Source organism: Sinocyclocheilus anshuiensis, unplaced genomic scaffold (assembly GCF_001515605.1).
Source record: "Sinocyclocheilus anshuiensis isolate Anshui unplaced genomic scaffold, SAMN03320099.WGS_v1.1 scaffold893, whole genome shotgun sequence".
Lineage (NCBI taxonomy): Eukaryota > Metazoa > Chordata > Actinopteri > Cypriniformes > Cyprinidae > Sinocyclocheilus > Sinocyclocheilus anshuiensis.
This window is the reverse complement of record NW_015555766.1, coordinates 922,428-938,871: the sequence shown is the minus strand read 5'-3', so window position 1 is coordinate 938,871 and position 16,444 is coordinate 922,428. Positions and strand designations below refer to the sequence as shown.

The 16,444-nt window shown below is 40.6% G+C and overlaps 1 protein-coding gene across 2 annotated transcripts in view; it reads left to right on the top strand.

Annotated features, from left to right (window-relative positions):
• The first annotated feature begins 3,938 nt into the window (after positions 1 to 3,938).
• The window catches only part of LOC107674151 (zona pellucida sperm-binding protein 3-like), a 15,738-nt gene continuing 3,232 nt past the window's right edge, over positions 3,939 to 16,444 (top strand). Inside the window, exons 1-8 of one of the 2 annotated variants that reach the window (XM_016468053.1) lie at positions 3,939 to 4,560; positions 4,638 to 4,759; positions 4,832 to 4,935; positions 5,004 to 5,181; positions 5,253 to 5,370; positions 5,440 to 5,531; positions 5,605 to 5,693; positions 5,757 to 5,869. In XM_016468053.1, the coding sequence (XP_016323539.1) occupies positions 3,973 to 4,560; positions 4,638 to 4,759; positions 4,832 to 4,935; positions 5,004 to 5,181; positions 5,253 to 5,370; positions 5,440 to 5,531; positions 5,605 to 5,693; positions 5,757 to 5,818 (1,353 nt within the window). In that variant the 5' untranslated portion in view covers positions 3,939 to 3,972 and the 3' untranslated portion in view covers positions 5,819 to 5,869. Of the gene's footprint in view, positions 4,561 to 4,637; positions 4,760 to 4,831; positions 4,936 to 5,003; positions 5,182 to 5,252; positions 5,371 to 5,439; positions 5,532 to 5,604; positions 5,694 to 5,756; positions 5,870 to 16,444 lie in introns of those variants that run through there. The other variant, XM_016468052.1, reaches the window with a different exon arrangement.

Sequence of the window (16,444 nt, the reverse complement as noted above, 5' to 3'; positions counted from 1 at the left end):
TACGCATAGACGCACACCCATACGCCGTAGCCTGACGTGCACCTCTCCAAAAATCTAACAGCGCGTCAATTCTACGCGGACCGCAAGCGCTGTGATTGGTCTGCTAGAACCCCTCCCTCCATATGCACTTGAGTTTTGTGTGTGTTTATGTGCACTTTAATATATTTTAATGTCACACCTTCTTATATAAAATTAAGCAAAGAACAAGTGTGTTATCATTTATTATACTACATAGCATTATACATCAGTAATTGTCCGCGACAAACAATGTTGATCTGCCGTGGTACAAGTCCTTGTGGAGATTGAAAGTATGCCATCTTCTCCTGTTCCATTGTTGTCTCCTTTTTGTAGTTTTAAATAATGATTTAATGATTTGATATTTATTTTGCCGCCGTCTCCGACGAGCCGCTTCTTCTTCGGCTTTTACCATGGTACTGCAGGTTACACCAGCAACATGCCCGTGGACACTGCAGACTAGCGGTTTGCATGTGTACTGCACGTCAAGTATGAATGAAAACTGAAGCATAGCCTACGGCGTAAAAGCTACAGCGTAGGTCCGATGCAGAAGTATAAATCAGCCTTTACTAGCCACAAAACTTCGTGATAAATTGCAATAGCCCTGTAAAAAATACAGGTAAAAACATACCTTAAGAACAATAACAATAGTGCGGAAAGAAAAGTCAGTCTGGGTCCACTCTCTTGTTGTCAATCAGCACATAGCCCTCCTTCAGGTACGCACGCTTCCCCCTCCTTCGGGCCTCCTGCACCAACGGCCACAGTTTGGCACGGGCGAGTCTGTCCTCCTTGGAGAAATCTTCCTTGAAGCTGATGTGAAGATCTTTGCAGACTCTAGCATCCTTAGATTTTTTCCAGACTTCATCCCGAATCGTGCGCATTCCAAACTGAATGATGACAACTCTGGAAACGTTGTTTTAGGTGGCGGCGCTCTCTCTCTTTCCAAGCCGGTGCACGGTATCCACGGTGTCACGCAGTCTCTCCACCGACACAGGAATAATCCGGGTCAGAATCCCGATGACCGTCTCCCGGACATTCTCGTCATCTTTTTCTGGCAAGCCGGTCAACCTCAGATTCCACCTTCGCTTGTAGCGAGCATGCTCTTCACACGCGCTTTTCAGAATTGCATTCTCTTTTTTAAGATGAGCTACTTGGGGTTGAAGCTCAGATATGTCTTTTTTGTTCTTGTCGATGGCTGATGAATTGGCTTTAATCTGCTTTTCGAAGCATATAAATCGCTGAGTTTGGTCATCCATTTTTTGGGTTAACTCCTGTACAGCCCGGAGGACAGCGTTTACCATGTCCTCTTTGGCATGGTCATGTACCTTGACTTCTTTGGCATGGTCGTCTTGTACCTTGCTTCTTTTAGTTTTTTTGTTTTTTATCGGTGTGTGGTCCCAGTTAACCTTATCTTCTTTGGACATGGCCTTGTCCTCAATGGTCTTAGCCTGGTCCACTTCTATCTCCTCAATCATGTCTTCATCGCAGGCTTCATGAAGAGCAATCAAGTTGTAGTCATGGTCCGACATCATTGTTAGGAAATAAAATAGGGCTATTACAGTCAAACTGGATCAATAACTTGGCTAATTTTAAGTTTTACTTCAGAGCCTGCTGAAAACACCACCTCTCACTCCGCCATCTTAGGACCTCCCCCGATAGGTCTGAGCGTGCAGGTCTGAGTGTGCAGTTGGGCCTCTGGGCCTGCAGCTTCATAATGTTGAGATTTTTGGAGAGGTGCACCTCAGGCTATGGCGTAGGGTGTGCGTCTATACGTATGCTACGGCGTAAGTTCGATGCAGAAGTATAGATTTGTGCTTAAGACTCAAGACATTCTCAACAGAGCGACGAATCGACGAGTCACTATGGAAACGGACGCTAAGAAAAAGCGCACCATGCTGTTTCTTTCTTCTTTTATTCAATGGTCGTTTACATGTTTACTGCATATCTATGGGATTACATTTCTGCGCGCGAAAGATCATATTTTGAGCGCACAAAAGTGCATTTTGCACGCGCGCGATCTGAGTTTTGTGGAGAAAACATTCGTTTCGCAAAGAAAAAAGTATTTAGAGCGCACGAAAATCAATTTTGCATTTAAAATAAGTTTTTGGATATGTGCAGACCTTCTCTTTTGCGTACCTATTTATGGATTTTGTTTAACATTGCTCTTGCTTTCCTTCAGGCTCAGTATAAAAACCACTTTGTGGCAGCATCTGGTGTTCCTCCCAAACTCACCACAAAGTCCAGCAGCTCCTCCGGGTGGACCAGTGCAGGAAGTCTAAGTTCTTTGCCTTCATGAGCACCTGAGGGGCCTGACAGAACCCACCTGTCCTACTCGCCATCGTCCTTTTCCTCCATGCCGCCGCCCCCTGACCTCAGCTCAGGCACCAAAATGAGTCGCTTCAGCAGTGCAGGCTCCCTGAGCTCAGTTTCAGACTCTTACTCTAGCTCTTCTTCAAAAGAGGGGTCCCGTAGCGATAGGAATGCTGAAGACAGGGGTCGTCATCGAGATCGAGAGAGTCATTATCGTCATGGTGACAGGCATAGTGGGGGAGATCGTGATCGCTATGGGGAAAGGACCGCCATAGTGACAGAGAATGCCATAGTGACAACCGAAACGGTGACGGGAGCCATAGGGACAGAGAGGGACGGTCAGAAAGAGATGGGGGTGAGAGGTCAGGGACTCATAAAGACAGCTTTGCAGTTCCTGATCCCCCCAAACGTAAGAAAAGCAGATGGGACAATTAAAGTGTACAGGATAGAAGCAGTCAACTGTTCTTAGATCAGAACACACAACTGACCCAGAGTTCAGTGTCTACCTCTCTGCTTGTCTTTTTGTCTATATGTGAGATGAAGCTGTATTTAAAGGTGCCTATAGGAGACTCAGTTACCCCATCATCCTTGTCATTTACCGGAAATAAATGCATCCAATACAGGCTGTTTCAGCCCTTTATAACTGTGAATTGGCAAGATGAGTCAAATGCACCTTGAGCCTTAAGGCCCTGTCCACACGAACAGGGTTATTGTTCATGTAAATGTGCCTGTTCAGTGGCACACAAGTTTTTTCTTTCGGAAGAAACTAATAGAATGAGAAATGTTGAATCTGGCTGTGTAACAGGAAAAATAATAACAAAATATATATATATTTCAGAATCTCTTTGTTAATAGTTAAAACTATTTGTGAACTAAATATTTTCTTTAAGATTTTAAGATTTTCCAGTGATTTAATGTGTGCTGTCATGTTTCAAATACCACCATTTTTTAAAGTTCTTAATGTCCATTAATGAGCTTATCTTTTGCTCATACCTGTTAATATTTTGAATTTAAATGTTTTTTAGTCGTCTGTTCAGATTGCCTTTCTGTGCTGCCCAGCATATAGTATAGTTGAAAGAATTAAGTCTTCCATAAATCCACACACACTGATCAACCTAGTCATAATAACACAATTGGAATGGGTAGAAAACATATCAGTGAATCTACAATACAATCTATGTACTGTTATGATCTTGCATTTGCTCCATTCACGTCTCTTGTGAAGATTGATGTGCTGATGTGAGGCACACTCTGTGTAACAATCTAAACCTGACTGTAGAAATCTTTATTATTTTGGATACTGTAGTGTACAATTCTGTCTGTGGTCGTGTTTATGAATTAATAAAAAAAAATAGGAGGACACAAAAAGGCTTGGAGATTGTGTTTTAGAGAATTGGTGTCATTTGGATATTTAAAATAAGCAATAATTTGGTCATTTGGCAATTAACATATCCTTATATGGGGCGTCATTTATTCAGAGTAATAAGCAATCAATGACTTTCACCTGTGATATATTGATTGAGTAAATAGGCAGGTCCAGAGAAAAATAATGCTTGTCATGGCAGAGGTAGAGCCATGCTGATTTTCAGCTGTATAAATTTGGATGGTAGAGTAATAATGCATCATTGAAACACAAGCTTATCAACAATGGGGTTCTGGCAAGTTGGATTTGGATTGGTGTGTCTTCTGGCACTGGGATTCCCTGAAACACTTTGGAGAGCCAAGAGAAGTAGTAATTGGACCTCAAACAATTTTATGCCTAGGGTGCTGTCACGAGTTCAGCAGACTGACTCCAGGATGTCTCCAATTCCACAGAAATATGACCCTAGTAACCTTGTATTTGCACCCCAAAGGTTTCCTGCTCCATTTCCTGTCCAGACACCAGCCAGGAGTGAATTTGGAAAGCCTTCTCAAGATCTTTTGGGTGTTCAGTCAAAAGAGCTGCTGCTGGGTCCAGTGCAAAAACTGACATGGTGTTTTCCAAGCCTACCAGAAGAACCACAGCAGCCAGATGTTCCTTTTGATTTGCGCTATCCTGTCCCTGCCAACAGTGTAGCGGCTCGGTGTGCTGAAAACTCAGTATATGTGGAGGTGATGCAAGACTTCTTTGGGAATGGGAAGCCACTGAGGTCATCTGCTTTTACACTGGGAGGCTGTACTGCAGCTGGAGAAGACCCTTCTGCTCAAGTGCTCATCTTTGAGTCGGAACTGCATGGATGTGGTAGTACACTAAAGGTGAGGTTTCACCTTTTTCCTTCCATAACCATTTATGGTTCTGAATGGTTTCCCTAACATGCTTCTACTCCCTTTAGGTGACTGAAGATGAGCTTGTCTATACGTTCAAACTTGTGTACACCCCACAAGAGGTTTCATATGGTGTTCCTATTGTTAGGAGCAGTAGTGCGGTGGTTGGTATCGAGTGTCACTTTTCAAGGTGAGGGCAGAATTCAAGGTTACTGGATGTACTAAACTCCATATAATGATTGTCTATCTAACTCCTCTGCAGAAAGCATAATGTGAGTAGCGATGCCTTAATGCCCACTTGGATTCCATATGCCACTTCTGAAGTTGCAGAGGAGATCTTTGTTTTCTCCCTCAGGCTCATGACCGGTTGGTATAACAAACAGTTTCATAACACGCCAGTGCTTGTGGACTTGTGTTAAAAGGCATCTTTGCAGATGACTGGCGATTTGAGAGACCTTCTAACCAGTACTTCCTGGGTGATATCATAAACTTTGAGGCGTCTGTGCAGTCATACAGCCATGTTCCCATCTGTGTATTTGTGGACCGCTGTGTGGCTACAACAGTCCCTGATGTTGCGTCTGTCCCCAGATACTCCTTTATTGAAAATGATGGGTAAGTGGTGCACCTCATGAATCCCACTCTCTGCAAGTACTGCAAGAGGTCTAACTGGGTTCCTTTCCCAGGTGCTTGGTTGATGCCAAGCTCACAGGCTCCAGGTCTCGCTTTATGCCCCAAACTCGAGGTGATAAGCTGCAGTTTCAGCTGGAGGCATTCAGGTTCCATCAAGCAGACAATGGACTGGTATGTGACAAGCTGTGCAACACTTTGTATAATATGCTACAATGGTCTACAAACCACTGTCTTTTGCAGGTCTACATCACATGCATATTGAAAGTGGCTGCAGCAACTACTCCTACTCCAATAAGTCCTGAACCGAAAGCTTGTTCGTTCTCTGCTAATGGGTATGTTTCCCCCCCTAAATAAGTGTACAGCTAACTTGGGGGATTGCCTTAACTTGAGGGTTTGTCTTGTCAGGTGGGTGTCCGCAGATGATTCTCACCAGGTGTGTGGCTGCTGTGACACCACCTGTAGTACCAGAAGTGGAAGCGATCAGATTCTTAAAGGTTTGGATCTATTTTTATTCTCTTTTCTCTCAATGCACTGCTTCTCACTAGTTTGTTTCTCAGATTTGCGGTGGGATCGAGCGTCTGTTGGACCCATTAAGGCTAAGGAATATGGCCAAAAATAACTGGAAATGCCATGTGACTTCTGTAACCTAATTAAAAGCATTTAGTCTTAATAGGTTGTGATCTTGAGTCTACAACTGTTTGTATCCTGTTCTGTGGCTTTGTTGATCTCCAGTATGCACCACGAACTTCCTGTAACCTACCCACTATTCCTGTAACCTGGCAATTTGGGGGACAAATGTCTAAGCTGTTGACCTCGTACAGTGACTAAATGGTGCAAGAAGCCTTACTTTAGTGCATATGCTGGGGTTGGACAGTTTTGACACCTTAAGGGTGTTTCCGTGGCAACCACATCCTTTGTTGCATACTGGATAAGGCCCCATCTGGAATGCAATGAAAATAAGTGAGCACTGCATCAGTGTATGGTGGCAACTGGTTTTCCATTTTTAGTTGTTCACTGCTGCATAATGTAGCATCTAGAAATGCATGCATTGCCTCAGGTCTTGCTTTTACTAGTTGCATCAAATGCAAGGCCCTGATGCTTGCGGACAAGTCACTGGATACATTTGCAAGGCTACCATGTAAGCTCATGCTGGCAAGCCCTAACTGGTTTGGCTAAATTTATGTACCTTTGGGTGTTGAAAACGGGGTTTTATCAGTCAATTTAAAGTTGTGCTGGCAGGTTAACACAATGTGCACTAAGAGTCAATTTTTTATTTTTTTATTTATTTTTTTCTTTTCTGGTGTGAAGTGATCCGTGCTTATTACAATCAGACAAATTTAGAATCTCTTTGCTCTCTACTGTCCGTCATTCATTTGAAAGCAGCTGATTCGAGTTCCCAGTTCTTACTACAACCTTTCTTGTATGTTATTCTATCCAGAAATGTAAAAATATTTTATATAATGTATAACGTTCCTGGAGGACCAGAGTTTAGCTTCAACCCTATTTAAATGCACCTGATCCAGTTAATTTAAGCCCTTCGGGATTATTTGAAAACTACATGATTTGTGTGTTGGAGCAGGGTGGGAACTAAACTCTGCAGAGCCGGCCCTCCAGGAATGGAGTTTGATACACATTATATATCAGGGGTAAGTACAAAAAAAAACTTTTTTTTTTTTTTTTTTCCTTTCAAACCAGTAAATAACTTTCAGAAGAACCACAACAGCCAGATGTTCCTTTTGAGTTGTGTTATCCTGTCCCTGCCAACAGTGTAGCGGCTCAATGCAGGGAGAATTCAATGTGTTGAAAGACTTCTTTGGCACTGGACCACTACTAAGGCCCTGTTTTTACACTGGGAGGCTGTACCGCAACTGGAGAGGATCCTTCTGCTCAAGTGCTCATCTTTGAGTTGAAACTGCATGCATGTGGCAGCACACTAATAGTGATGTTATGGTTGCTTTGTACGGTGCCCGGGAGGTGACATGTTCGGTTCACTTAGTTTTGTCGTGGCCACGAGATCATTTTGTCGCGGTAATTACATCCTTATATCGTGGCCTCGAGATGCTATGTTGAGGGAATGACATCCATTTCTCATGGCCACGACTTGAGGGAATGACATTTTTCTCGTGGCCATGAGTTTAATGCATAAACAAACCTGCGTGTCCATAGCAACCCGGGATTATCAGCGATGGATTCATTATTTTATTTTGAATTAAGAAATCATATTATTTATTATAGAAATGATTACATTATTAAATTATTATATTAACCACAGGCCTTGGCTACTGGACTGTACAAATGAAGTAGGCTATATCATGAATAAATGTTACATAAAGTGCATAATATAAAATACATCTTTCCCCCGTAATATTTGTATATTATTATTATTATTATTATTATTAGCCTATTATTATTGGTTGTATTTTTACATTAATTTATATTAATTTTTTTCCCCTTCATTTCGATCTCTTTACTTAAAGGGGTCATATTAGTTTCATTTGTAAATGAAAACAACACGCTCATTTATCATCACACATGGGCATAAATACAATCATAAAGTCAAAACTTTATTGGCATATTTGTCAGGCATTTATTTGCAAAATATATTGTAGGCTAGCAAATGCTAACATAATTATACAAAACGTTAACTAGGTAAAGCGATACAAATTGAAAGGGGAAATATATAACAATAGCCTAAATATAAAACTATAGCCCAAATAAGTTAATGTAATAATAATAATAATAATAATATACAAATATTAAATGAAATGTTTAATGTTAATAAAAATGTTTTATCCATTTCTGATAATCCCGTGTTGCTATGGTCACGCAGGTTTGATTACGCATTAAACTCGTGGCCATGAGAAAAATATGTCGTTCCCTCAACATAAGAAGTCATGGCCATGACAAAAGCATGTCGTTATCTCCACAAAATGATCTCCTGGCCACGACATAATATCACGTTCCCACGAGTTAATATGACGTTCCCATGAATTAATATCTCGTGGCCACAACATATTATCACGTTTCCACGAGTTATGTCGTGGCCACGACACAACTAAGTGAATTGAACATGTCACCTCCCGGGCACCGTAGTTTTGCATGTGTGTGTGTGTGTGTGTAGGTTTCTGTGAGCAACACTTACACTGCTAACCCTTTAGGTGACTGAAAATGAGCTTGTCTATACGTTCTCCATCATCTACACTCCACAAGAGGCTTCATATGGTGCTATTGTCAGGAGCAGTGGTTAGTATTGAGTGTCACTATCCAAGGTAAGGACTAAATTCAGGATTGTTAGGTATCCAAATTCCATTAAATTCACCAGTTGTGGTGACTGCCTTGACACACACACACACACACACACACACACACATTTAAAACAAAGTTACGCCACTGGATATGCTGCCATAGTGTGCTAACAACTGTCTTTGCAGGTCTACATCACATGCATTGTGAAGGTGGCTGCAGAATCCACCCCAACAAGTCCTGAGCAGAAAGCTTGTTCATTCTCTGCTAATGAGTATGTTAACCAACACTCAAGATGTTAGCGTAAATGAGGCTGTGCAAGTAATTATTGTTTGTTTGGCAGGTGGGTTTCTGCAGATGACTCTGACCAGGTGTGTGGCTGCTGCGACACAACCTGTAGCATCAGAGAGTTGTACAGAGAGTTGTGCACTTAGCTGAGCGCATCTCAGGGTCTGCTCTCCCCTCTCTACAGGACATCTACCTCAAACGCAGCAAAAACAGAGCTGTTAAAATCATCAAGGACTCCAACCACCCTGGTAACGGTCTTTTCATTTTGCTGCCATCTGGTAAGCGCTTCCGCAGCCTGATGGCAAAAACCGAGAGACTTAGGAGGAGCTTCTTCCCCCAGGCCATCAGGCTCCTAAACTCAAACTCAGTCTCTTAACACCAACATGACTTCACTTAATTATCAGTAAGACACTTAATATACAGACATTGTCACTTGCACACAGCAATTTCTTTAATATTTTATTTATTACTGGTCATATATTCCCTATATAACCATGTATGTGACAAATAAAAATCTTGAATCAGGAGTGGACGTGATCAGCTTCTTACAGGTATAAACTAAGACCCCAATTATTATTATTACGTAAGATGCTTTCTCACAACTTGTTTGTTCTTCAGATCTTTGTTGGGAGAGAGCCTCTGTTGGGCCTATCAGTGTTACGGAATATAGCTATGGCCAAATTTAACTGAATAGCTGTGTGGTCCTGTGGAAGTTGAGAATAAAGTTTTTAAAACAATCATCTGGCTATTTACTGTTTTGTGTGTGGGTGTGTGTGTGTGTGTTTGACAGTGCAGTAGTGAACTGTTTCAGCACTGAGGGTTTATGTGTGTGCACAATGCATTATTTTTATTTTTATTTTTTGCAGGCAATGACAAAGCGCACTGAAGCCCATTTCTCAACATACATTTGCAATCTAGTCTTAAGTAACAATATATAGTGCAAATTGCTCTGTAACTGAATGTCAGACATCTGTGTTCATTCTTGTTAATGCTATCAGTTACTAAATCCTTATGATATATTCTGCCATTTGGAGGTTGAGTGTATGTAGGTTAGTTAACGTTTGACTTGTAAATATGGGTCATCTATGTAATTTAATTCAGGACAAGTCAGTTGTTTTACAATATATTGTAAATATTCTTATATGTAACGGTATGATTTTATATAATGTGCCTTAAGCATACGATTTCTAATATATATGTGTGTTCCAACATTGAGCATTTGAATAGCGATGCTATTGTTGTGAATTTGACTCATTACATCTCATATCCAACAGCTATGTAAATACACTTGTAATGGCAATCCAAGCCATGTTCTTCACCATTTCCATTAAGGTGTGGCACAAAGGATTTGACGCGTGAATCCAAAACTTGTCTTGTAAATGTTTACTTTTTCTTTATCTTGTTACATTACAAAAGAAATTCAAAAACTCAAAAACGTCCTTACACTTATTCTGTTTCCAAAAACATGAATTTTTGGTCAAAAGACTGTCTAGTTCCAACCCTTCCTTCCGTATTCTTCTTCAAAGTTTCTTATGCATACGTAATACATATAAAACTAGTCAAAGTCACGTGATACAATACAAATAACAAAAAAATACACATTTATCGAAAAACATAATCATTCTTAATATAAGGAAAAAAATATTACAAAATTATTAATGTTGTTATGGCTCTAACACTCCGGCTCCTAATTGTCTATGCCGGTAGCATAACAATGATCTTTTTCTATACTTGAATAGAGTCATAACAATAATTCCTATTATTTTAAGCAGTTATATTAGAAAACTCACAATGTCCATGAAATTTAAATTAACAGTCTTTATGTAAAGCTCTTATTCTTCTTCTGCTTCTTGCAATAAGCAGAGTTTTCTTATCAGTCTGTCCAACTGACATGTTTTTGTCTGAACACAAGCACGTCGAACAATACCAGAAGCATCTATTGTGGTATTGAGGATTCTTCCCATAATCCAATAATTTATTGGGGCAGAATTATCCACAATGAGAACAATGTCTCCCGGTACCAAGTTTCTTTTCAATTTCTGCTATTTCTGTCGCTCTTGCAATAGCGGCAGGTATTCCTTAGTCCATCTTGACCAAAAAAGGGCTGCCATGTATTGAATTTGTCTCCATCTTCTGCAAGAATAACAGTCCTCTTTCACAAAAAATCCTGGTGGCATGACTGGTTGTTTTTTCATCAGCAAGAGATGATTCGGAGTCAGAGGCTCCAAGTCATTTGGGTCATCTGACGCTTTAGTAATCGGTCGATCATTTATAATGGCTTCAACTTCACACAAAACTGTGTGAAGCCCCTCATCGCCTAATATCTGTTGATTCAATACAGAATTCAAAATCTTTCGAACTGTGTGGATTTGTCTCTCCCACACTACTCCTTGATGCGATGCTGCCGGGGTATTGAAGATCCACTCGATTCCTTTTTGGACAAGAACTTCAGCTATTTTGGACTGATCTAATTCTTGGATAGCTTCTTTATGCTCTTTTTCAGCACCAATGAAGTTCATACCATTGTCCGATCGAATTGTAGACACCTGCCCCCTCCTGCAGATGAAGCGTCGTATGGCGTTTATGCATGATGAGGTATCAAGACTGTTGGCCACCTCAATATGAACTGCTCTTATAGTCAGACACGTAAACAGCACTCCATACCTCTTCACAATGCTGCATGCTCGCTTTATTAAGAAGGGACCAAAATAATCCACACCTACATGTGTAAAGGGAGGATCATCTGGCAACAGACGATCTCTTGGTAGTTCTGCCATTTTTTGTTCACTGACTTTGGCATTTAACCTTCTACACACCGTGCATTTAGAAATCAGCTTTCGTATGGCTGTATTGGCAGCTCCAACCCAAAACTTGTTTTGTAGTTTTGCAAGGATTTGATTTCTGCGGCTATGGCCTATGTTTTTATGTATCTCTTTCAGAATCAAAGAAGTTATATGCTGCTTTTTGTCAAGAATTGCTGGATGCTTGGCAGATTCTGGCATTGCAGACTGATTCAAACGACCACCTACTCTGAGTATGCCGTCTTGCACCACTGGATCCAGTTTTGACTGAGGGCTACTTCTTTTGACATAGTTACTGCTTTGCAAAGACTTGAATTCGTCAGGGAATGTCTGTCTTTGACTGTAACGAATCAGACTCAGTTCTGCATCTTCCACATCTTCTACTGAAAGAGTTTTTTTGGTCAGTGTCTGTTTCAGCTTGAACATTTGAGTTTGCAAATGAGCTTGTTGTTTGTTTGGATTATTTTCTGTTTGACTTATGGTAGCTTGAATTTCACATCTCTTGTTTGATAGGTGGTGGAGTATTTCCTTCAGTCGTAACATCCAAGCAATTGCTCTCTTCAATCTGTACCATTCTGAATAATACTCAATCAGTTTATCCAGAGGTTTCCCTTTTCCTGTAGCACTGACACAATTTACTACAGCTGATTCTTTCAATTCTACCTCCACTGCACTTGCCTGATCTGGTTGCAAAGGCCATTCCTTCTCATGTTTGCAAAGGAATTCTGGTCCTTTGATCCAATTGGCTTTTTTCATTAAGTTTCCCACTTTGATGTCTCTAGAGGCCATGTCTGCTGCATGGGTTTAGTGAGGTGCCAACATATCTCCACTGTGAGGGCTCAGAAGCTTCTCTGATGAAGGAAACTCTATTGGCAACAAATGTTTTAAACTGCGAGGCTTCATTCTCGATGCATTGCAATACTGTGAGGCTATCAGTCCAGAACACAGAGTCGTAAAGTTGTAACTGAAACTCTTGTTTTAACATTCTGTCGATTTTCGCTGCAACCACTTCTGCAGTTAACTCCATTCTAGGGATTGTTACCTGTTTCAGAGGCGCAACTCTGCTCTTACCCATTACGAATGAACAGTGTTTTTCTCCACACTCATTTGTGAGTACTAAATAGGAAACCATATCCATTTTCACTTGCGTATGTGAAGTGATGTAATTGAGCAGATTTTGTGGGTCCAAAGTTGTTTGGCTTGAAGCATCTGCTTACACTGACGTCTGACAATTGTTGTATGTCCTTTTGCCACCTGAACCATTGATGTGCTTGCTTTTCTGGCATATTCTGATCCCAGCCCTGCTTGTCTTTGCACAGTTGCCTTAAAATGAGTTTCGCGGGAAGGATACAGGGTGATACAAGACCAAGAGGATCGTATATAGAGCTCACCACTGAAAGCATTCCTCTTCTCGAAACAGGTCTCTCTTGTACATTGATGGAGAATCTGAATGTATCTGATTCTCTGCACCACCGTACTCCAAGAGCTCTTTCAACTGGCAGATTGCTTTGGTTGAAATCTAAGTCCTTGACTTCTTGGGATCTTTCTGTTTCTGGAAATGATAACAGGACTGACCTGCTATTGCTCACCCACGTTGTCAAGTGGAATCCACCTTTAGAGCACATAGATATCAGACTTTGTGATAGTTTGATTGCTGCATCCTCAGAGGCGACAGATTTTAAGCAATCGTCCATGTAAACGTTGTGGAGAATACTATTGGCGACTTCAGCTGTTTCCTATGTTTTTCCATCCATTGCAGCCTTTCGCAAAGCGAAGCATGCACAACTGGGAGACGAGGTTGCCCCAAACAGATGCACTGTCATCCTGTATTCCTCTGTAGGCTTACTTAGATCTCCTTCAGGCCACCACAAAAATCGCAAAAGATCTGAGTCATAATCTGGGACTTTCACTTGGTAGAACATTGATTCGATGTCTGCCATGATAGCAATTGGTTCTTGTCTGAAACGGTTCAGTACACCAATGAGAGTGTTGGTTAGGTCAGGTCCCTGCAACAATTGATTATTCAGAGAGAAGTTCTGGTAGGTTGCAGTGCAGTCAAAAACATCTCTAATTTTGTTATTTTTTTGGGTGATATATCCCGTGGTGTGGAATATACCACACTCAGTCTGTGCATTTTAGTTGTTCAGAAGGGACTTTTTTAGCATAGCCTTTGTCAATTATGTCTGCCATGAAAGCTTTATAGTCTTTGTGAATCTCTTGGTTCTTGCTGAGTTTTCTTTTAAGACTGATGGCTCTCTGTTCTGCTATGCCATCTGTTGTTGGGAATCTTGACAGGATCATTCTTAAAGGGCAGTCCAATATATTAATGTCCATCCTTATACTGTACTGACTGTTCCAAGGACTGCATGAATTTCCGATCTTCTTGTGACATTTCGGATTTGTCACCGTAATTGCGTTCAGGAGAGTCTGCATTGAATTGGTCTACCAACAGTATTTCAATGTCCATCACTGCAATCCTGTTCACAGTGAAAGTAGGAATTCTGACCTGGTCTGATTCTGCGCTCACATCTGTTCGCAAAGGCCTATTAACAATCCATCCAAGAGCCGTCCTGATAGCATACGGTCCATTTCCTTCACTGTTTATTATTTGCCACGGTTCTATGGCCTTGTGCGCGTTGGTGCCAATCAACAAGCCTACCTCTGCATTGAGATGAGGAAGGTTAACTTGTCTCAGGTATGGCCATTTTTGTAGGTCCTGCTGATGAGGGATATTTTCCTGTTTTACAGGAATCTCTTTCTGTGTGAAAATCTTAGGAAGTTCTATGTAGTCTTCGCTTTCCAAACCACTTATTTCCAGGTCTGACAGAATATGACTATGTACAGGTTTTTCTTGTCCCATAGTACAAAGAAGTATCTCTGTATTTCTGCGTCTCAAGTTCAAATCTCTTATTAAAGACTCGATGCAAAAAGTTGCCGAACTTCCTTGATCAACGAAAGCAAATGTCTTTACTATTTTGTCGCTTTTCTTTGACTTGATCTTCACTGGAACTATAGCAAGAATGCATTCACTGTTTCCGGCCCCAGTGTATCCACAAGTTTCATGGTCTATAGACGTTGTTCTCATGCTAGGTTTGTTTTCGTCACAACTGCTGGATGTGGGACTGTTCTCCTTCGCAATGTGCAAAATGCTTGCGTGCATCTTGGAACAATCTTGACAAGCAAGTCTTTTCTTGCAGTCTTTGCTTAAGTGTCCATGCATGAGACACCCAAAGCACAGTCCTTTTGTTTTCAAAAACTCAATTTTATCTTTGTGTGTTTGCTCCTTAAACTTGAAACAGGAATTCAAGGCATGGTTCTTTTGACAGAACACGCATGTGACATGAACTGTTTTGTCAAGTTGAGCTTTTGTTTCTTGCTTGTCTCACTTTCTTTTTTCTGTTCAGTACAGACACTTGTAACAAAACTACTTCCCTTGGTAGTAACCTTTTTGTGTTTAAAGTCAGAAGCTGTGCTTTTCTTCCCAACTTCAGCACTTGTTAGCTCCTGAATGGCTCCAAACAAGGGGTCATTTTTTTTACTTTGGCTTGACAGTCGATATATTCCACTAAGTCCGAAAACCTAGCTCTTCTGCCTGTCCGTTCATGAATATCATATGCCACATTTCTCCAGTTCTCTCTCATTTTGTAGGGAAGTTTGGAGATGATAACCCTCATGTTAGTAGGGTTGTCCATTTCAGCCATGTAATCTACATCCTGAATAGTGTTGTGGCATCCAATCAAGAAAAGAGCATATGCATTTAGCACCTTCCCGTCTTCCGATTTGATCTGAGGCCATTTTAGTGCCTTCTCAAAGTACACTGACGCAATTTTGAGTTCGTCACCGTAATGATGTTGCAATAGCCTTCTTGCCTCTTTATATCCATTTTCTGCACTCATATGTCCACAACTCCTTACCAGGTCTTGGGGTTCACCACTGGTATATTGCTCCAAATAGAACAGCTTGTCCTTAGCGTTCTCAGTTTGACTGTCTATGCTATTGTCAAAGGCTCGCGTAAATGCTCTGAAGTTTAGAGGATCACCAAGAAAGATTGGGACATCTCTTTGTGGTAGTTGGGACAAGTTTTGTTGCTTTACTAGCATTTTTGTGATCTCATTTTGTCTTTTCATTATTTGAAATAGACTGTCCTCTGAATTTTCAGATTTTGGAAAATTTTGACTGGCATTATGTAGTCGAATTTAGTCAGCAACAGGCATTTGTTTTCTTCTGGTTACAGCTTGAGCATCAGAACTTTCATCGTCAGTATCTTTCCTAAGTCCTGACCTTCTTACATCTAGTGCATGCTTTGGTTGAACATATCCTTGCATTGATTCACCAGAAATTTCATGTTCATCATATACTTTCAGTTTTGCATTACAAACTGCAATTGCCATTTGCAATTCTAATTGCTCCAATTTGGCTTTCAGGTTTATCTCTTCTAACTGCAAGGCTTGTTTCTTTTTTAAAGAAGCAGTTTTGGCCAACAGAGCAGCTTTCTCAGCCTCTTTCATTCGTAACCAGGGCTGGGAAGGTTACTTTTAAAATGTATTTCACTACAGATTACAAAATACATGCTTTAAAAAGTAATCAGTAATGTATTTCTTTAGATTACTCAGGTTTAGTATCTTAATCTAAATACTTTAGAATACTTTGAAATACTTAAGCTATACACAAAGGAACATATTAATGTCTTGTTTTTATGTTTTCCAACTCTAAATAAAAGTGACATCTACCAGTCATAAGATTTGCATTTTCCTTGCATTTTATTTTTAACAACATCAGTTTTCCACAGCATTTCTATGAACAACAACAAAAAATGTTGTGTCATTTAAATCTACTAATCAATATAAATTCAATTTGAATACAATGAATGGGATTCCGTGCTGTTTCATGCTGCATTCCAAGCTTCAAAACGA